The sequence below is a fragment of the Hyaena hyaena genome, unplaced genomic scaffold (assembly GCF_003009895.1).
Source record: "Hyaena hyaena isolate Hyena2069 unplaced genomic scaffold, ASM300989v1 scaffold_256, whole genome shotgun sequence".
In the NCBI taxonomy this organism is placed as follows: domain Eukaryota; kingdom Metazoa; phylum Chordata; class Mammalia; order Carnivora; family Hyaenidae; genus Hyaena; species Hyaena hyaena.
In genome coordinates this window covers 297,663-320,050 of record NW_024080885.1, presented here as the reverse complement: position 1 = coordinate 320,050, position 22,388 = coordinate 297,663, and the positions used below count along the sequence as shown (strand labels likewise).

General features: G+C 45.3%; 1 protein-coding gene across 2 annotated transcripts; it reads right to left on the bottom strand.

Moving 5' to 3' along the window:
* Positions 1-265: 265 nt before the first annotated feature.
* On the bottom strand, positions 266-21,230 carry CUNH14orf93 (chromosome unknown C14orf93 homolog). Of its 2 annotated transcripts, XM_039245249.1 has the most exons (8): positions 21,160-21,230; positions 9,531-9,678; positions 8,632-9,392; positions 6,058-6,378; positions 2,637-2,698; positions 2,311-2,414; positions 1,281-1,393; positions 266-1,010 (listed from the first exon to the last, which is right to left on the bottom strand). In XM_039245249.1, the coding sequence occupies exons 3-8, from the start codon at positions 9,229-9,231 to the stop codon at positions 591-593; spliced, it is 1,620 nt and encodes a 539-aa protein (XP_039101180.1). In that variant the 5' UTR covers positions 9,232-9,392; positions 9,531-9,678; positions 21,160-21,230; the 3' UTR covers positions 266-590. The 2 variants fall into 2 exon arrangements, with proteins under 2 accessions (XP_039101180.1, XP_039101179.1); XM_039245248.1 differs by having other exon boundaries at positions 8,632-9,678.
* Between the last annotated feature and the right edge of the window lie 1,158 nt (positions 21,231-22,388).

Here is a 22,388-nt window from a genome sequence, read left to right as displayed (position 1 = left end):
AATTCAATAAACAATAGCTATTATATCTGTATCCCAATTCCCAGAGATAGAGCTGTGCTCTGCTCAGAAGACTCAAGCCCATGGCTGATACTGCCCACCAGGTGGCAGTATTATCCTGGCTGGTTCTGTGCAGCTCTCACTGCAGAGCTAGACCAGCAAGTCATAGAGAAGCAGAAGGTACGACCAGGGCTGCTTCCCCAGAGCTTTGAGTGAAACCAGGAAAAAAAAAAAAAAATCAAAACAGAAAACCAACTCAGAGACTGGGGCATATGTCAAGAAGGCTTCATGTTTCTTAGACCCATCCTCCTCCTTTTTTCAGCTCAAGCTCCCAGAGGCACTATTTATGCTTAGAAATAAGCATTTTCTGGCTTGCCATTCACAGTGGGGGGCGGTTTTCCCCCTTCTAGATAAGTCTTTTTATCCCAGCACAGCTGCCAGCTTCCACTTCCATTGGGGACTGTGTTAAGAAGAGAGACAGATTTGCTTTCTCAGACTGCAGAGGACATCTTGTTATTCTGGGAAGCCCCGTGGCCATCCATTTCTGGGACATGGGGAGTGGCAGAAGCCAGAGTTATTCTGGGTTATAGATTTCATTCATCCTTTTCCACTTTGATTTCAATGAAGGAGTTCAAGTCGGGACAACAGGTTTTGTGGGGTTGGTCAAAAGATGGGGAGACAGGTCCATTCTCATCACCTCCCTCATCTTCCTCTTCTTGGAAATTAGGATTATAAAGTTCTGGTGGAAGGAGCTGCACCTCAGCAGAAGGTAAGCGGTCTGAGGGAGGTCCATACACACGGTTGGCTTTCGTGCCATGCTTAGAGTTGGCATCCAGGTGGTAGCAGAGCTCCGTGAGGCGCTGGGCCCGGAAGCGGGGGGGCCGGGCTACCCAGACACCTGGCTCATTAAGACTGTCCTCTTCATCCGACATCAGCTCTTCTGTCACATCCTTCCACAGGCGTTGGTCCTCAGGTCCAAAATGCCTCATGATGCTAGATCGGTTGGCAAAAAGCTAAGGTAGAAGCCCAGGATAGAGATTAGTAAGAGAGACAAACTAAGGATTAGATATGGGGAAAGGGTTTGGGTAGGAAGGCTGTGTAAATTCTGTGCCTGAGAGAAACTAGCCCCCAAGTCGTCTTAGAACTGGCTCACCCTCCTCCTCTACCTGCTGACATTCCTGGCTCTCGACCCTATTCTCAGATGCCAGGTCCTCTGGCCCTTCCCACTGAAGCTTAGTAGGGTTTAGCATTTAGCATCTTGAAAGGGAGGCCTAGACACCTACCCGGTATCTGCGACTTCGAAGCTTCTTCTCTTCTTTTTCCTTCAGGCCTTTAAAGGGGTTCAGGGAGTTGCGGTACTCACGCCTCTTAGTAAGGAAGTAGGCTACACAGGCTCCTGGGAGGAGGGAGAATGTAGGGGCAGAGAGCAGGGTCTTCGGGACCAGGTCCTCAGCCCTTTTTTCTTCCCTGACACTACTGGCTGGGAGGGTGAGGGTGGGCTTTCTCACAGACCCATCAGCATCTGTTTACTCCTCTTTGGTTTAGCTCTTTCTACTCACCTCCATGTCCAGCACTGACTCCACCCATATCTCCCCCTACCCTGGAACAAGCTTCTGTAACTCCCTCCCTGGCCCTGGGAGTAATTAAACCCACTCCCATTCTACTCTGCTGGTAGTAGATTCAAGAGCTTTTTCAACAGCAGCTTTCTAAATGCTTCAGGGTTAGCTATAAGCAAATAACAGAAGAGTAAGGAAAGTAGAAAACCCAGGGCATAATATTTAGGGACAAAAGGGCAGGCCTGAGGCGCCTGGGTGGCTCAGTTGGTCAAGCGTTCTACTCTTGATCTCAGCTCAGGTCATGATCAAGGCTCCGTCTGAGAGTTCGAGCCCTTTGTGGGGCTCTGTGCTACTAGCGTGCCGGAGCCTGCTTGGGATTCTGTCTCTCTCCCTCTCTCTGCTCCTCCCCCACTTGTGCACAGGCTCTCTCTCTTAAACTAAATAAATAAACTTAAAAAAACAAAAAGGGCAGGCCTGGATTCTGACTTCCTTTTCATAACACCCTAGATTCAGGCCCTGCAGAAACATCATGCATGCTGGTATCAGCCCTTTCCTTTTCCCATTTTCATTTCAAGTGGGGAAGGGGAATAAAAAAGCAATTAGAAACAATCCTTTGGAGAAGATGTGAGACTAGCCCCCAAATTTTAAGTCCACTTTTTTCAAAGTCCACCCAAATCATCTCCATTATGCCTCTTCTCTGACCATGAACAGTAAGAGGAAAAAGGATGAGATGGGAGTTAATTCAGTTTTTTCTCACCTTTCAGCTCCTTATCAGTGTAATTGTGGGGACTGGTCACCAGCTCCTGCTTGAGCTTTTCCAGAAGGAACTTCACTACTGAAATATTCCAAGAGGACTTGATGCTGCCGCAAAGATCATGAACAAGGCAGTCAGCATTTTAAAAGCCAGACAAACAGAGATTCCTGGCATGAATCAACTTTGTGGTAAATTCCCCCACCAAGGACAGAACGCAAGGGGCAATGGTGAGAGCAAAGCCTTAGCCTCACTGCCATACTAGAACAGCCCTCTAGCTCCCTCTCCTTGGCAGAGTACCTTGTGATTCTTTTCCCTCAAGGGGACCATACCTTTCAGACCCATTGAATCTCTTGTCGTTGGTGATGTGGTTATGCACATTGTGGACCAATTTCTAGGTGAAAAAACAAACAGAGATTCAAGCCGAGAGTGGATATGATGTAACCCTCCTCTGTCACCCAGGCATTGTCTCTATGGGGTTCTCTGCCCGTATCCTTCCCATAGTCTGGGCCCCATTTCTGATGATGCTCTTTCATAGCCAGAGGACCTGTCCAAGTTAGTATTTCTAATGTCCCTCCTTTTTTGGTCCTTTTCATTTAATTTGTATGGAGGCTCTAGGATCCTCCCTGGTCTTACTTTTCTGTTCCTGGGGAATGTGATCACTACAGCAAAAGGTCTCAGACGTTTTCACAAACATACTCCTTCCAAATAGCCAAGAGAGAGCAAGTGGACATTTCTTGCAAATTTTAAAGTTTTCTTTACAATATATCTGTATTTCTTTTAATCTAAAAATGTCTTCCAAACCAAATGCTAAAATTGACAGCCCCGGAAAATACCCTAGGTACATCCTTTTGCACATGACCACAAGTCCCAGGGGTGTACACACCAATGGTCTGAAAAACACAAACTTAACAGAAATGTGAAATGCAAAAGACCTTGGAGACTCTATCACCAACCTCCCTTTCACATCATCAAACAGGCTCTCAGCTTTGCTTACATGCCTTTCATAATGAGTTCTCACTAGTTTTTTGAGCCAGCTTATTTTTCTGTTGAACATTTCTAATTGTTGAAGAGTTTTGCCTTGGACTCCAAAATCTGACCAGTTTTGCCTATGACAGCACCTAACATCTTTGAAGACAGGTCTCATGTACTCTCCGAGTCTTCTCCTATTCGGTCTAAACCTCCCCAAGTCCTTCAGCCATTCCTGGTGACAGTTTCCAGACAGACTCCTCATGAAACCATCAGGCTCTCTGGCTTGCCAGTGTCCCTTGGACAACGTGGCACTGGGAACTGAATCTAATCCATCAGCTGGGACCTGGCCAAAGGGAGCACATTACTTGCTTGAGTGGAACTCTACATTTCTAGGAATGAAACCCAAGATGGTGTTACCTTTCTTATTAACCCCACCCCTATTCCCAGGGTCACAGGATTCATTCCTAGTGAGCTGACAGTCCGCTTGAGTCCACTTTTCACATGGATTCCTATCTCTACCATTCTACAACTGCTTTGTTTTTTTAGCTTTGATGCAGAATTTTACGTTTCTTTCTATTAAATTTAGTTTTGCTGTCTCTGATTATATTTTTATCTCAAGCTCCCTTGGTCAGTGGAAATTCCCAGTCCCAAAACCAATGGACCCATATCCTGATTTCAAGTCTTCAGTTTCAATTAAGAAATCCCCCATTTACCCTTCTACTTCTATCACTCACTAACTGGCCATATCAATTTAGGAAAGTGCTGGCAACTTTTTATGGTTAGGGTCTCCACTCTATAAAAAAGGCCTGTAATTAAACTAGCTTCATATCTGACATAGTTATTTTACCTCTTAGAAGTCCCAACTTAAGGAATCACAAAAGGTGGGCAAATGCTTCAGAAAGAATTTGAAAGTGTTGCAAAAAAAAAAAAAAAAGGAAAAAGGGGGAGTTGCACACCTTCCAATTCAAGTGGCTTGGAAGAGATCAGCTGATAAAATCAAACCAGGCTTGAAGCGGAAAGGGAAGATACTCTGAGACAATAATAAGTGTTAAGACTGTAAAGGCAGCTGGCTCACCTGCCTCCTGAGTGAGCTAAAAATAAATACATTCCCTAATGGGTGGCTGGGATCTGCAGCATCCCAAGAAGTCAGTGGTTCTGGTTTGGTCCTTTTGGACCCGTAGCAGCAACCCACAGCAGCCTGAGTGGACTGGAGAGATGCCTGATTCCTTCCCAGAGATAAAGCTGGAAGGCCGAAGGCCTGCAGTTAGTCCTCTTCCTTTAAACCACATTTGAAACCTTCCACTGTGATGGGCAGCAAAATTCCCTGACTGGTCCTCGAGGGCCTTTTCAAGTATGGGAACAGAGTGCATGAGAAGTGAGCAAACTGTCCTCCTGCAAGGTCCCCACTTCCACCGGGTTCTCCAAAGGGCAGGTGAGAGCCAACCCTCAACACCAGACCTCTCGCTGGAGGCAGTAGGCAGAAGAGGAATGGAAGTGGTTGAAAACCCTGATTTTATGCAAATTGGAATTATCATACATTTATTCATGATTTAAACACTATGAAGTCTTGGGAAATCCCTTGAAATGCATTTCTAGGTATATGCCTCCATTTCTATCGCTGGCAGCAAGAGATTCATGATGGAAAAACTAAACCCTATTCATGGTAAGCGAGAGGAAAAAAAATAAAACGAAGGTTAGAAACCAGTTGTTTCGGATTATGAATGGTGTCTTCCTTCCCAGGGATGAAAAGAATCCCTCAGTGTAGAAACAAATCAAACGGAAGGGAGAGTAAGAGTCAGGAGTCCTTAGAAAAGGGAAAAGGAAGAAAGAAGTAATGCAGATGAAGGAGGTGTGCACTGTTAACCATCTTCAACCTTTACTAAGTGTCTTCACTTAGTAACTGTCTTCAACCTTTACTAAGACTGTGACAGAAGGAAAGGGGCTATCCTGTGAGATTTCTTTGGGTGGGTGTGAATGGTGAGCTCCCCTCCTAATCAGAACTCTCCGGTTACTCTATCAGCCATGAGCCAGAGAAAGGAAACGCCTTACAGTCCACATGAACATGATCTAGCTAAGGAACACCCTGTGGTTATCAGAAAGATGTTTTTGGGCACAGAGTTGATCCAAAGGAGTATGGTTACCTTAGAACAGGGCTTCTCAACCTTGCAACTACAGACATTTTAGGCGGAATAATTGTCAGGGGCTGCCCTATGCACTGTAGGATGCTTAGTGATGTTCCTAAGGCTCCAGGCCATGCCAAGTTTCTGAGAAAACTGGTTCAGCCCAGTACTTTCCCTGCTCTTAGGATTGCACTAGACTGTCCAATCCTTCATAACTGAGCTGAGTGTCTAGTGGCCCTCCGCATCTTTGGGGTTTGGGACCACCTCAGGATACCTTGGCCTTTCTGCCAATGGGCCTTGCTTACCCTGAACACTAGTAAATGGCAGGCCGTTGCCAGTGCTACCCTTCAGTGGTCAGTCTGTTCAATCCCTTAAAGATCTTCCCACCAGGATTATTAGATCATTGGGAGGAGGTGTGATATAATTCCCTTCTCTTTAACAGAAGATTTCAATCTATTTGGCAAAGCCTTAAAAACATTCCATGATTAGCAGGAGGACTGCTTGTCCCTAGGGCTATGGACCAGTCTGTCTCCGATTTGCCCCTCCCTCTCCAGTATGATACAGGACACCATTCATTCAATATGGGAAGTTTAAAATTAACCCACACTTCATTCTCATCTCTCCAGACTGAAGAAAAATTTATAGAATTGAGCTCACTCACGGAGAGCACCAGATCCCGCTTGCGCCTGGAGTTCTTCTGCCCACTCCCTCTGGTCCTGCATGGGGAAGCAGTAAACCCTAGAGAGTGTCTCAGCTCCCCTGTTCCCCCAGGGCCTGACTCTTCCAAGGCACCATCCAGCACGGCTGCAGCACTGAGCATGTCCTCGGGGCGGGGCGGTGGCAGCTTGGTTCCATTTTCTGGCCCTGTCTCTGAGGTTGCCCGCTGGATAGCCAGTTGTGTGGCTGGTGAGAGCTGCTTGGCATAAGCAGGGACCAGCACCCGCTGTACTGCACCCTCAGAGGCCACATAATCATCCACCAGCTAAGAACATAAAAAAGAATAGCCTATTAGCCATCCAGGCTTAGGGGAACCCGGTCACCCATCATTCTTTGGCCAGGGATAGTGAACAGAGAGTGGAAAGCACGGGAAATCCAGGACGGTCTTTAATGGTCAACAGCTTGTCTCTCCAGTACTCCTGTGGGAGGGTTGGCAAATATTTCTGGGCTACCCAGGGCCTCTCGTGTGGCATCATTACCATAGGACCGATTACAAGGACAAGGCTTGTTTCTGACGCTCTATTCGTGAGGAATCCTCTATGATTTGCTCTTGGGTATAAGAACCGGAGCCAGGTGAGTATTCTGTCTAAAAGGCACCGGGGGAGGAAGTGATGACAAGAAAGGAACACCGAGCAAGTGAAGAAACAAGAAAATAAAATGATAACAAAGGGGAGAGATAGGAGAAAATGGGGACAAAGACAGATATAAAGTCGGAAATTTCTAGAGAGGCTGGCACCAACTGTCCCCCACCTCCCAGCCCGTTCCCTTTGCAGGACCTGTCTGCGCCCTCCTCTTCTTCCCGCCCTGGCTGCATCCGACCGACGACCGAAGGACCGACCGTCACTGCCCTGACACCTACTTGCTGCTGTGCCCTCACTCAAGGACACACAGGGCAGGGAAAGGAAGGAGGGAGGAAGGAGACTGAGGGAAGCAAGGAGGGGGGATTTCTGCAGCCAAGAAAACAAAACAGTGAAAGTGGGGGGAAAAAAAACACAGAAAGAAGCGGGGGAGGAGGCTGAGATTTATAGACCTGTGAGCTGCTTTCTGCGCTGTGAAATCTAATTCCGTCCTGTCGGCTTGGAAGCCTTCCCTGCCTGACAGAGCCACAGCTCAGGGCATCGCCTGGCCTGGTACCTGGTACCTCCTGCCTCCTCCCACCTCCCCGCAGCCCCAAACCCCCCTCGAGTCCCGGCTGGGCAGAGGGGCACAAGAGGCAGTGGCCACCACCCACCCTCATGGCTAGGCCTTCAGGGAGCAGTGGCCAGCTGCAGCGTGACACTGGATGGGGACATGGGGCTTCTAAATTCATTTCTCAGACCCAGCAGATGGGCTGGGAGTTTCCTCCCTCCCATCTCCCCTGTGTGTTCTGCTCCTTTTCTCTTTTCTGGGTGTCTGGGCCTTGTCACGTGCGGGAGGAGGAAAGAGAGGGCAGGGCGGGAGCATGGGGGAGGGGGGCTGACAGACCTCCCACTGTCTCTCAAGTGGCGACACATCTGTTACTTTCCCATCTCTATGATCCCTGTAGTTGCTCCGTCTCCTTTTCATACTTCCATGTGCCACGCTCTGCAGTTTTTACTCTGCTCAGCCAGGGTTTTCCTGCTCAGATGGCCCTGAGCAGTAAAGAAACTGACATAGCACAAGGTGCTTCTGTGTCTTTTCCTGCTCACAAAATATGCGTGCTTGCTCTCCTCGTCCTCCCTAAGTGTCATTCTCTTCCTAGGAACTTGCAACTGTCCGCTTGTTGCCCTCCTGTTACCCCCTCCCCTCCGCCTCCCTCCCACCTTCCCTCACATTCTGTTGTGCGCATAAATTCTCTTTCCACTTAGATTCACCTTTCCTCTATGCTCTTGTTTCACTTTTTCTCCTTCTTCAACCCTTCATTTCCACCTGCCTCCTTCGCTCCCTACCCCTGTCTTGGGTTCTTTGTCCTCTCCATCTCTCCTTCCTTCCCTGTCATCCCTCTCTGACCCCCTCCGTCCCTCTCCTCTCCAGCTCTCCCTTCCTCTCCACCTCTGCCTCTCTCCCCTCCACATTCCCATCTCTCTCTGTACTGAGTTCCTCTTGGCAAGGAGAGGGCCCGTGATAAAATATGAATGAGCCGTCTGTGCACGGCAGGCCTTCTTGCCAGGAGAGGCAGAGCCCCTGGAGCAGCCGAGCCAGCTGTGGAGGAGAAGGTGGCATGCAGAGCTGCTGAGAGGGAGGGGAGGGCACGGCCATCACCACGCACACCAGAAATGACCTCCTGCCAAAGAGGTTGCAGTTCAGAAGAAAACAGACGGGTGCCGACTATCCCTGCCGGCAAAGGAGACTTGGTGCTGTCTGTTTTAGCACAAGTAAAACCAAAAGAAAGAAGGCTGGAAAGAAACTAGAGGGAGGGGAAAGGAGACTTGGTGCTGTCTGTTTTAGCACAAGTAAAACCAAAAGAAAGAAGGCTGGAAAGAAACTAGAGGGAGGGGGAAGGAAGAGAGAAAGGCCAGGAAAAGCACTCAGGGGCGTCCTGCTCTGCAGCCATACTCACGGGGTTGAGCATCGGGGCCGCCTCGCTGGCAACCAGGGCGCATCCCGGGAGCCGCGCGTCTCTCTGGGTGGCCGGGAAGCCCAAAGGCCCAGGACCCACAGCTGATGCTGCTCCCACCTGCCACAGCTCCTCAATCACCACCTGCATGCCGCTGCCCACGCTGTCGCACTCCTCCTCGGCGGCAGACACGGCCTTGCAGGCTTCCCCGGGGCTCTCTTTGAGAGGCCCAGGCTCCTCGGGTGGGGAGCCCTGGGCCCGGCTGTCCCCAGCTTCCTCAGGGGCAGAGGCTTTCCCCTGCCTCAGCTCACCCACCTCTTCCTGGAGACATTTTAGCAATTCGTTGTTGGCCCTCGCGAGCCCCAGAGCAGCCTCAGCCAGGCCCACTGCCTTCTCCACGCGCTGGTAGATAATGTGCAGGAGCTGCTCTGAACTCTGAACCGCCAGGCCATGTCCGGTCACTGTGATGGGGGTACTGGGAGGAGGGTTCCCGCCCTGAGAGCCTGTGCTGCCCCCACTAGTCTCGCTCTTACAGGCGCAGCAGCAGCATCTGGCTTCGCTGCCACCGGGAGGGGAGAAGAGAATGGTGGCACTGAAGGACATGGCTGACCGCGGAGGGAACAACTTCGCTCACACTGCCGGGCAGCTCCAAAAGGTGTCCCCAGTCACTGAACTCCAGTCGGTAGGAAGCTCTGGCCTCTTTGTATTCACTTTCCTTTGTCATGGAGGGTGACCAGAGGAGCCTGGGCACCAGGCGGTGGGTTCTGTGGAGGAGGGGTAGGCAAGCCGTGAGGGAGCACACAGTCCATGGCTACCTGTCCTTGGCCTGTGGAGGAGAGATGCCTTCTTCTACCTGCAGATGCTGTGCTCTCCTAGCACAACTCTCTGGGTGTCCCACTCACCCGTGTCTGAAAGTGTGGTGCCTACACAGGCCTTCCTGATGAACACAGTTTCACAGGGTAAAAGGCATTCTTCCTGCAACCAAGCATGGAGCCCGCCACCACTCCAACCTAAGGAACAGAGCCGGGACTCAAAAGGACCCACAAGCATCTGGAAAGATTAGAAGATTAAGGAAGAAAACGCAGATCTGTCTTCTCCTCACTATCTTTGCCCTAATAACAGTCATAGCATTTTGTCTCCTTGACATCATTCCTTAAGGAGTTCAGAACACTCCTTGCAGGTTATCTCATCCACACAGCAGCTTCTGGAAACACATATTACCCCAGGTCCACAGAAGAGACATGCAGAGAGGTTATATATCTTTTTCAAGGTCACAGGGAGACAGCAGAATTCAGTTCTTGCTACTTTCAATCTACCATTTATTTTTTTTTTACTGAGACCATTTTTTGTTGACATAAAGAATCATGATTCTACCCTCTCTATAATTTTCTTACAGACGCATTCAGAGTAAGACTCCTAAATAAGGAATATGCCGATCACTGCAGCCCTCAACATGTCACCAACCTCACACTATTATATCCCTGATGCTTTGGGGATGGGGCAGGGAAAGGAAGGGAAAAGCTGGATGGGAGAATTAAGCTGTGGTGTCCGGGGCTGCACAGCCAGCCCCCTTGCTCTCACACTTGTGCATCTGGGTCTCCAGCCCCTGAAAAGGAATCCAGCTGTTCTGAATCCTACAGCTGGTAGCACAGAGAAATCACCTCCTGGGTCCCTCATCTCCACTTCTCAAGCTCCTTGAGGGAGCAGCAAAGCTCAACAGGCAGTCTACATAGCTAAGTGCTGCCACTTTGCCCACATGACCAGCCGCATTAAAGAAGAAATCAGAATACCAATGATAAACCAAACTGCCTTACTTTTGAATCACCCTAGTTAAGCAACTAAGCCACTAGAGATGAAAAAGAAGAAAAGGTGTGGGAGGGTTGGATTGTACCACCAAGAACACTCCAAGGAACTTCAAATTGTTTTTTCTAAATACTTGGTTATGGAAAAAAGAATCCATCTGCCTGAAGCTCCCTAAGTGACAAAATCCTGAGTATGTTTATAATTTCCACAAGAGATACATTTTCATCTTACCCTTTAAATTATATCATAACACCACAATTAAAAAAAGAAGAGGCAGTTAAGAAAATTTTCTATATATTGAGATATTGGGGCCTTTTTCTGCATCAGCAATCTCATCTTAGGAACAGGTAATATCAACGCCTCTAAGGTACTAAAACGTAAATCTGACAATGCATTTTAATTACATTTGGTTATTAAAGAATAGTCTTTAATTTGCTCTTTCCACCTTTTATATTGAAAAAAACGTTTTCCGTGCCAGGTATTCACTTCTTGTAAGAACTGAACTCAAATCCATTTGCAGCTTCTCTGTCATTAGAGTCACCGGAAGGCACAGCTAAATCTGAAACTAAAGGTTAGAGGAAAGCACTAAGCAATTCCTATGTCAACTTACGGATACGTCATTTATATATTCTTTCTCTTCCTAAATAAGGGCCTTCACTGTTCTTGCACGGTCTTTAACCAACATCATGCAAGGAGTTTAACCAGAAACATGGCCATCGTGAGAAAAAGACAGTTATGTAAAAGATAATATACAGACAGTGGCCAGCTGGGTTCAGTATTTATGAAATCAGAAACTAAGATGCATCAGGTTGGGATACTGGGTAGGTACCCCTTCTGGTACCAAATTGACAATGAATACGTTCTTACCCAGAACACTTACTCTTTCTTGCGAGAGGCCTTTACCCCTGCCCCACTGTTGTGCCTGCTTTGAGCCCTTCCCTCCACCTTGAATGGTCTTTCCCAGGTCTTCTTCCCAAAAAAACACAGAACTGGAAGTAAAAAAAAAAAAAAGTATATATATGTATGTACATATATATGTGTGTATATATATACATGTATATATACGTATATATACATATATATATGGGGTTCTCATCCTGCTGCACTACTTAACAGCTGTGTGAACTTGGGCAAATTATTCCTTTTTCTGAGCCCCAGTGTTTTTATCTCTGCCTACTTTGAGTGTTTTTGTGATGATTATACATAATGTATGTAAGTCACCTACAGAGTGCTGGCTTATGGTCAGTGCTCCACAAATAACAGCTGAATGGTATTATGATTATTCCTGAAATATTTTGTGTTCCCATCCTAGACCCCCGTCCTGATTTTCCAACCTCGAAAAAAATGCTGTGGCTTGGAATGGAACATGAAGGATTCTTCCCCCACATCCCCCCCCCCCCCATTTAATAACAAATTTCTAAGAAACAATAAATTCAAGTCTACCAAGATGCATGTATACATACTAAGCCTTCTATGATGTACATTAGAAAGGTAATTAAGAAAACAGAGTATTTGCAATTTACTTACTCTCATGAGCTGGCTTTAGACTAGGGATGATATTCAACTCTGCCAGCTTTTAATGATAAATATTATTTTCATATCTGTGTTGACATAAAAACAATCATGATTCTACCCTCTGTATAATTTTGTTCCTCAATTTCTTTCTGCTTTTCTACTTTGTGTATTACCTATGTCCACTTCAGAATGTCACATTCAGAGCAACAAACAGGTATTTTTTTTAATTAACCTGTCTATATACACCTGGTACAGGGCAGTGCAGCACAATGGGCATTCAAATACAGTTAAACCTTGGATCGCGAGTCACTTGTTCTGTGAGCGTTCCAGAAGACAAGCAAACAGCTTTAATACATTTTAACTTGATAAAGGAGTGATGTCTTGCAGCACAAGGAGTATGTGACACTGAATGTCACATGATCACAACTGATCCAATGGTTCTTGAAATCTGCTTTGATATAGAAGTGCTTTGGATTATAAGCATGCTTCTGGAACGAATTATGCTCATAAACCAAGGTTTTACTGTACCTCTTTTTTGGTTTCTAAGACATTCCTGCTGACTTCATTTCTGTGGATCCTCTATCCATTTAAGCTCTAAGACAGCGAAATGAAAGGACAAGGAAAGAGAGGCACCTGGATGGCTCAGTCAGTTAAGTACGTGACTCTTGATCTCAGCTCAGGTCATGATCTCATGGTTTGAGAGTTCGAGCCCATGTCGGGCTCTGTGCTGATGGCGCAGAGCCTGCTTGGGGTTCTGTCTCTCCTTCTCTCTCTGCCCCTCCCCTACTTGTGGTCTCTATCTCTCTCAAAATAAATAAATAAAACTTTTTAAAAAAAACGACAAGGAAAGAAACGAGAGTCAGCAGGTAATAAAGGGATCTTTCACACTATATTATTTACTACTGGGTAAATAGTATACTATTACCCAGATAACTTAGATGTTGGATAAGTTGGATTAAAAGCAAAGCAAACACTAATTCATTAGCTACATATATCCCCATTAGAGAAAAAGAATACATTGGGAAAAAAGAATGTTGTTTCTAAAAACTCTCTGTATGCAAGGCCATGCTGAAGGATGAGTCACCAAAATGGACTGCCACCTCTAAGTACTCAAATGAAGGGAAGACGAAGTCCCTACATGCAGGAGATTACAGCATACGTGAGAATTAAATGTTCAAAGGACAAAGCAAAATATATACAAGTGCCTAAAAATACGGTTCAGACAAAAGTTCTTAAATAGTTCAAAATAATGGAAAGATGAACAGAATGAAATCATGAGGAAAACCCTCCAACTGGGCAATGTATAGAATGAACAGGAGGGTGGTGAGAAGACCATGGGAGATGAGAGAAAAAGCAAACGTTACAGGAATTAACAGGGTGCATGTGCGAGGCCAGAGCAAAGGGGCTTATGTAGAAAGGTACGGAACACTGATCCAGGATTTTGAAAACCAAGCTAAGGAAATTCTTAGAGTAAGGATCAGCAAACCTTTTTCTGTAAAGGACCAGATAGTAAGTAATATTGGCTTTGCGAGTCACGTGGTTGACGTCGTAACTACTCAACTCTACCACGGTAGCACAAAGCAGCCACAAGCAATACATAAACAATGAACATGACTGTGTTCCAATAAAGATTTATGGACACAGAAATGTCATAAAATATGTTTTTCATTAAAAAATATAAAAGCCCTTCTTAGCTCAGGGGCCATACAAAAACAGATGGTAGATCAGGAATGGCCTCTGTATGGGCTGCAGTTTGCTGACCCCTGTCTTAGATACCTAAAGTGGAAGAGTTAGAGATTAGGAGACTGTTTAATCCTGAAGTGAGTTGCGAATGAGGATTGTGGATACGAAGGTTCAACATCCTGGAGGAAGACCTGATAATATTTCTTTACCAGACAACTTCAAGATTATCAGCCTGAGAGTCAGAAGACGGTACGTGGACAGATGATAGAAATGAGGACGTTGAGAGGAGGCATCAGCATGTTAAAGATTTTATTTATTAATTAAATTATTTATTTATTGTTTTTTATTTTCATTTATTTTTTTATTATTATTTATTTCTGAGAGAGAGAGACAGTGTGAGCAGGGGAGGGTCAGAGTGAGAGGGAGACACAGAATCCGAAACAGGCTCCAGGCTCCGAGCTGGCTGCCAGCACAGAGCCCAACGCAGGGCTTGAACCCACAAACCGTGAGATCATGACCTGAGCCGAAGCTGGAGGCTTAACTGACCGAGCCACCCAGTGCCCCTATTTATTGTTTTTTAGGGAGCTCTACACCCAACTTGGGTCTGGAACTCATGACCCCAAGATCAAGGGTCGCATGCTCTACTGACTGAGCCAGCCAGGCACCCCAGATGCGTATTTGTTTAACAAGTTAACTTTCAAACAGATAGCAACATGTTTAAATGTATGTCCTCATAGCAACTGACTAGGACTGGAAAAACAACAACAACAACAACAACAACAACAACAACAAGAGGAAGGTCAGAGCTGGGATGCAGATTTAGAATCCTTGCAGGGGACGCCTGGGTGGCTCAGTCAGTTAAGTGTCCGACTTCGGCTCAGGTCATGATCTCACGGTTTGTGGGTTCGAGCCCCGCGTTGGGCTCTGTGCTGACTGCCAGCTCAGAGCCTGGAGCCTGTTTCAGAGTCTGTGACTCCCTCTCTCTCTGACTCTCCCCTGCTCATGCTGGCTCTCTCTCTCAAAAATAAATAAAAAATTTTTTTAAATCTTAAAAAAAAAAAGCACATAGAATCCTTGCAAGAGGGATGTAGCTAAACCTGAGACCATGAGTGCACTCCCCAAGAAGTAAAGAGAAAGTGTGAAATGCAAAGGCCAAGGACAGCGCTTCAAGCCAATTTGTGGAAGAGGCTTCATTAAAAGAGAAGGATGGTCAGTGAGGTGGGAGAAAAAGAGTGTTATGAAAGCCAAAGTAGAAAGAATGTCAAGAAAGTGGATCTAATCCACTGTGACAGGTGCAGCAGAATGGCTAAAAAAGATGAACATTAAGGAGATATATTTTATTTGTCTGTGATGGTCACTGGTGATGACCAGAGAAGTAAATTCTGTAGAGAAAGTAATACTATGCAATAGATTAAAGAGGAATGATGGAGAGAAAATGGAAGCAAGACATGAAATCAAGTCTTCTAGAGTTTAGTTATGAAAGGAAGGAAGGAAATAGGAAGTCAGAAGGGACCCTAGAGCTTTGGTATTTTTACAAAGCAGAAAGAAAAAGGCCAATGATTTTTCTGACATTAGCCATAGCAACATTTTTCTAGATATGTCTCCTAAGGCAGGGGGAAATAAAAAAAATAAACCATTGGGACTACATCAAAACAAAGACTCTTGATTTTGGCACAGGTCATGATCTCACAGTTTGCTGACAGCCTGGGATCTGGTTGGGATTCTCTCTCTCTCCCTCTCTCTCTGCCCCTCCCCAGCTGTTCTCTCTCTCTCTCTCTCTCTCTCAAAATAAATAATAAAAAATTTTAAAAGTAAAATAAAATAAAGAAAAAGAAAGAACATTTTTAAAAAAGGTGGTGCTTGGCTGGCTCAGTCGATACAGCATGTGACAATCTCAGAGGTCATGAGTTCAAGCCCCACGTTGGGTGTGGAGCCTACTTAAAAAAAAAGACAAAGACTTAAAAGAAAGAAAAAGTCCATGAAAAAGTAAAGGATGAAGATATTAGAAAAGAATTCAATTTTCTTGTGGCAAGGATCTTCCCAATGTAAGAAAGAAGGAAAGGTAACTTGCCTGAGACTGCAGAGAAGGAAAAATGGAAACAGAGCAAAGATTCATTGAGGTGGAGAAAGGAAGACAAATAGATACACTATTGAGACTCTCTTTTTTACTTAGAGGCAGATTTTCCTCAGCATGAATAATTCAAATTGATAATAGAACTTTATTATGAACAGTGCTACATTATCTGTTGTTACAACTTGTTAAATCCTTTTCTAACACTCCCAGACTAACACAACTAATTATTCTTGCTTTTTTCCAACACTGACTTACGGTTCTAGAGCCCATTTAGCTCTGCCAACACTATTAAGGAACATAATCTTTATTCTGATATCTTTATTATATTTCTCAAAATGCTTAACTGTTTAATTCAATAACCCATGAAGCAATCCATGAAGTGCTTGGCAAAGCAATGGTTAATCTGTCGTAAGTTATCTGGGCAGTGTCTTTACCATCACTATTAAACATCTTAACACTTTCCATTTTTGCAATTTCAGATTGCTAATTTATTTTATTTTATTATTTTTGTAATGTGTATTTATTTGAGTGAAAGAGAACACACGTGCACGGCAGGGAGGGACAGAGAGAGAGAATACCAAAGAGTCTGTTTGCTGTCAGTGAGGAGTTGGATGAGGAGTTGGATCTTAGGAACCATGAGATCATGACCTGAGCTGAAATCAAGAGTCAGACCCCTTAATGGACTGAGCCACCCAGTCGCCCCTCACGTTGCTAACTTATTTTAAATTCAAGAATTCATATTTTTGTTCGAGAGAGGAAAAAAAGGAATAAACTAAGGTTGACCGCCACAGAAAAACATATAGACCTTTTGCAAAATGCTATCAACTTTTAGAACTGAATGTTAAGAAAAAGACTTTTAGGGGCACCTGGCTGGCTCGGTCCACAGGGAACACAACTCTTGATCTTGGGGTTGTAGGGTCGGGGCCCCACATTGGGTATAGAGCTTACATTAACAAGATAAAATCAAAAAGAAAAGAAAAGAAAAAGATCTATAATCTTCTGATGAGTTGCCAATAGAAAGTAACAGCAGTTGTCAAACAAGTTTTCACAAAATATATGTTCGAGGTTCATTCCGTATTTGTCTAATTTTAATACATGTGCAAGGAGCCCAGAAAGTGCATTTTTCAATAATTTTGATATTTTCTTCATAAATATTTAGAAAAAAAAGAAAGAAAAGTCATCTTCTTCAGACAGATGAGTCTGTCTGAAGCTGTCTCAGGGTGAGACTGTCCATAATCTTAACTACCCCTTTCCTCCCAAGTCACATGTATTTTTGTTAGAACTAAATATATCATCCTCTTGGCAGCTCCCTTGCTTGCTTTCAACCCATTCTGAGCTTGAATTTTCTGCATGACTGAGTTCGCCTCCAACTTATGAAAAATAAAAGTTTCCTCACTTTTAATAGGTGTCTATGATATGGTATCACTCTAATGATATATGTCTTTATAATGGGCTCCTGACTCATTCAGGGTCACGCTAGCAATGGACTTCCTTAAATGTGATTACGGAAAGCACAGCGATTCTCACCATAATTTTCATTTTAAGAAATAAAAAAAGGAAAATGGCCACTTAAAGCTCGGCGGTGCTGGTCAGCCCTGCTCTTCCACTTGGAGGTGCAATATGGCTCACCTGATGGAAGGTACTCTCAGAACCTACCTCTTTCTTTCTTTCTTCTAATGTTTACTTATTTTTGAGAGAGAGAGTGAGAGTGGAAGAGGGGCACAGAAAGAATGGGAGAGAGGATCTGAAGTGAGCTTTGCGCTGACAGCAGCCAGCCGGATGGGGGGCTGTAACACAGGAACCCTGAGGTCATGACCTGAGCCAAAGTCTGACCCTTAACTGACTGAGCCACCCAGGTGCCCCTCATTACTTATTTCTATGAAAAAACGAGCTCTTTTATCACACAAGGGCAGAGAAATAAATACCATCAAATATTATTTTCCTACATTTTGAAAGACTGACCCATCTCACGATCTGCAGAGACTATCTAAAATCTCATTTTCAGGGATTAAAAAAAAAAAAAAAAGAGATGTAGACCTAGGGGGAGAATGAGATCCTAAGAAAAGGATTCCATTTGTCTGAAACTTTCAAGTATACTTGTATATTAGTACAAGATTTTTTAGCCTAGCGTAGCAGTCTTTTTTATTTACATTTGTTAAAATGCAACTTGGTAAGATTAAAATCCAGGTTTAAGATTTTCACAGAAATGTACGTGACATAAAGGGCAAATCTTGCACTGCTGGACCAACTGAAAAATGAAAAACCAGCTCCTAAAGCCATATCATGTGCCCTGCGAGCCCTCGGTAAATGTTAGTTGATTAAATATTAGTCAGAGATGACAAGGTGGGCACCAGGGACAACAGAACCATTTCCGAAGAGAGCGTGGTTAAGCTACAAGCAGGGCGACCACAGCGACGCAGGGGCAACAGAGCTCTAGCACAGCCCTCGAGGCCGCGGGGGTCAGGGCGACTCGCCACTGAGCCCAATCTCAGAAAGTGCCCTGGGGGTTCCGGGGGAAAGAGGTGTAGCGGCACAAACAGCCGAGTGGCCCAAGGCGCAGTCGGGGATCTCGCCGGGTCACCGGGGGTACACTACGTGGCTGCAAAAGGTCTGAGGACTCGGTCTGAGAACAGCCCGGAAGTTCCTGCGGCGGTCCCGCTCTGGCAGCCCTGGGTGTTCCATCACGGGTGTTCCACCGCGTGTGCCCCGCGCCACCGCCGCCAGCTGACTCAGCTGCAACTACACGAGCTCGCGGGCCGGGGGAGGGAGACCGCGGCGCCGGCCCGTGTACCCGGCCAGCGCGCGCACGCGGCGAGGCCCCGCCCCGCCTGTCCTCTGGCTCCCGGTGATTGGCGACTGAACGACGAAGGGAGCAGGGCCAGGGACGTTATTGGTTGCAATCCACACTCACTCAACGAGCCAGGGAGGGGAGGGGCCTCTTCAGGGAGGGACACGACTGCGAGGCTCTTTCAAGGCCGTTAGGCGCCATGTTTAGCTTGTTTTGTTTTGTTTACTCGGTTCTCTCCTCTGCTGCTTACAAGGCAAGCGTGTACACGATTGTAAGTTCGGTGGCCACCAAAAGGTGGTGGTGGAAAGTTTTTAATTCCTGTCGGCCTTGGTTACAGATCTTTCAGATCCCAGTAGCAAAGGGGCAATTCCCCTTAGTTCAAAGTTTTCATCTCTACGAACCCTGCGGATTCCCAAATTCAACCGAGTTTAGCTTGTGTTGTGATAGGGAGGCCAAACCAACGATTTATTCGTGGGACTCAACGCAAGGACCCTGGACATGAGTGTAGGTTCCTAGTAAGAATCAAATGGCTTAGAAGTGTACTGTTCTAGAAGAGCTCTCTCACGAGAAGTTAAAAAGTGATGACCTGCAGTGATGTGGGAAAGAATTAGAAAGAGCAAAACTCCATTAAAAATTCCCAGCATCGCCGCCGTCACAAAGTCACCGGAATCTGACTAGATTTCATGCATGCAGGTCTAAACTTGTGGAATGATCCATATTTGAGACAGTATTACATACTGATCTGACTTGCGTTGTTAGGAAATAAAAATACATCCAGTACAGGTAAGTAGCCCAGAGATCGCACAGAGGGCGACTTTCATTATGAAGTTCAAGACCTGTACAAATAATCTGAAAGCTGTTGTTTAGGCGTCCCAAGTGTTACTTGACACTGAGTAGGACGTTAGTTGAGGAATAGAATTGTATCACCATGACCATATTGAGGCTTTGCGGTACTGAAATTTGAACTCTACAGTAGATAGATCCTTTTATACACTGGTCGCTACTTCACTGGTGACATTCCAGTTTCTCCCTCATCACCCCATATACTTCCTATGCTTTCACTCCAATCTGCGAATGCAGATTTTAATATATTTTCCATATAATCGCTTCTCGGCCTTTTGGTTAAGATCAAGTGTAATATATTTTCTGTAAGATTCCTAATAGAAGACACTGGTGCTGTAACAGAATGAAGTGAGAATATGGCTCACAGAACAGGAGGTTCTGCTCTGAGCTTGTTTTGTCCTCAGTCTTACCCTTTTCTCTGGAACTCTTTGACATGGGGAGAAGGCTCCCCATCCCAAAAATGCAACATGATAACCAAAATGCATTTCTTATCCCTACTTTGCATTATTTGCCTTTGCCTCCTCTGGCCCCTCCCCCATCCAACCACTATGAACAGTTTTTGAGAACTGGACTTGACTGGATTATTTTCCTGACACTTGGCCAGCTGTGGAGCTTTTCAAACAAATCCCAACCTATAAACGACCGTTTTGTCAAAAAGCCAAGGGAGAACTTCCCTTCTGAACACAGCAACGAAACCACACAAAAAGGCCAAAATATACACAGCTGTACATTTAGGAACGTGAGACAATAAAAAGCAAAACCACTTAGGCAAAACAATCAAGGAGGCTTTGAACCAGAGATTCAATAAATTGCCTACCCTCACTTGCCACATGGACTATGTTCCCTGGCAATTATTTAACTATTCGCTAATCTGATACTTTAGAAGAGTAGTAGAAAAATACAGTAAATGCTCATAAAATGAAAGTGCCTAAGTATCCTAAGCACAAGATTTCTTCTAAACTCTAATTTGCACACGAAATCCTGTTTGAACCACATTTGGGAACACAACAGAAAAAAAAATCACATCCTAAGGGCTACTTTGCACACACAGAACCAAAGGTAATCTCTTTTGAAAACAAAATCTGATATGGCACATATACACAAACTGTACATATACACAAATCACAAAACCTCAAGATAAATCTTTATGATATCATTTGCTTACACACACACACACACACACACACACACACAGTCTTCATGAAAATGTAAGGCACATTTGTAAAAAGGGCTTTGCCCACCTCCCCAGGGAAATGAGTGTCTCAATTATAATATCCAAACATTTTTAACCTATTGGCCTTGGACAATTGCCACATTCAAGCCACTTGGTTTTGGTTCTGGGGGAGGGTGTGTAAAACGCACGCAAACAGCTTTGTGAGGGAGTCTCAAATCTCCGCTTCTTTCCACGTTGCCCTTGACGTTGCCCGTGGCAGAAATTTACATTATCCCTTCAGCCCGCCTAAAAAAAAAAAAAAAAAAAAGAGGAAGAAAGAAATCTATACTTCTCAAACGGCTAATTTTTTTTAAATCCCTCGACCATAAAAATTACCAGTTCTTAAAATGTGATAACAAAAAGAAAAAAAAATCTCTATAAATTTGGCCGTTAACAGTTGTACACGGCCATCCTGCTTCTCAACTTCTTGGTATATTTAAAACCTTGACCAGGAAAAAGAAAGAGGAAGAGAGACAGAAAAAGAAATGGGGGAAAGCGCAAATTCCCCTTAGCAACAGTTTCCTCACCCCAACACTGCCACAGATCTCTATTTTTAAAAATTTTGAAAACACACACAAGATTAAGGAAGAAAAAAAAATGGAAAAAGGATACCCGAAGGTCGTATGGCTCTTTGTATTCGTGTGTGTGCAAAAAGGAGGACTCGCGGCGCCGGAGCCGGCAAGCCCCGCCCCTCCCCGGACGCCCGCCCGGATTGGCCGCCGCCGCCGGCGGGGCGCCCCGCCCGCGAGCACACGCGCCGCGCCCCAGGCCGGGTCCCCAGGGGGCCCCTGAGGGCAGCCCGACCCCCCGACCCAGACCGCCTTCCAGCTGGACCCTAGCGGTTGGCTGGCGTCTATCCCTTTCGCCGCCGCTGTCCCTTTCTGCCTTTCCTTTCACTTTCTCACCCTCCTCACCCTTCCCCACCGTCCTTTCTCAGTGAAACGAGGCCCTTGGCATCAATATGAATAACAGTCCTGTGAGCGAGCTCCTTCGGACATTGCCAAACTTGGTTACCTACTCAGTGAAATTCTAGGCCTGAATTAAGCATCAAGGACTTGGTGCGTGGGCCTGAGCTCATGATTTCCAGGTAGAACGTCTCTGGGTCGTGGCTGTTGCTTGACACTCCCACTTTTACGTGAAAGAACATTTCAAGCAAGTATGTGACATCCCTTAGGTGAAAGACAAATGGTCTTGGACTTTCCAGCGTTGCTTTTGCTCAGCCTGAGTCTCCAGTTTTTCTCTACCCGGCTAAGATAATATTCTCAAGGACCTAAAATGGCTCCCCTTTACCTCCTGCATGAGGACCTGGTTGCTTGAAAGTTAAACCACACATAATCCCGTCCCACGCCCTTGTTTGTTCTTAGTTCCCACTGCCCTCACCTTTTCAACCTGAATTATTCCTTTGCTCAAGTGCTCTCGTCTGCCTGAAATAATGCCTGTTTCCTTTTCTCTGACTAGGCAGTTTTTATCCATTATTCTTCAGCTACTTCAGCCAACACAGACCACTTCCTTCTTGCCTATTAGAATGAACTTCATGCATTCTCAGGTTAGCAGCTCCTAACTCTACCTTGATTGTTTCACATACTTTAGTGATTTCATACTAGTAAGCTGTTTGAGATCACAGATCATATCTTAAACTTCTTTTTCTATTCAGGAACCTTTTTTTTTTAAAAAATTCTTACTTCGGCTGCATAATTGTAGACATTAGTAAGCACTGGAAAAAATCATTTATAATTGAGTGGATTTTTTTCTAGCTCAGACACAAATTTTGAAACTCAGCTCCCACAACAAGAACATGCCTTCTATAGTAACAGTTCACGAGCACTTACTGTGCAGGGACT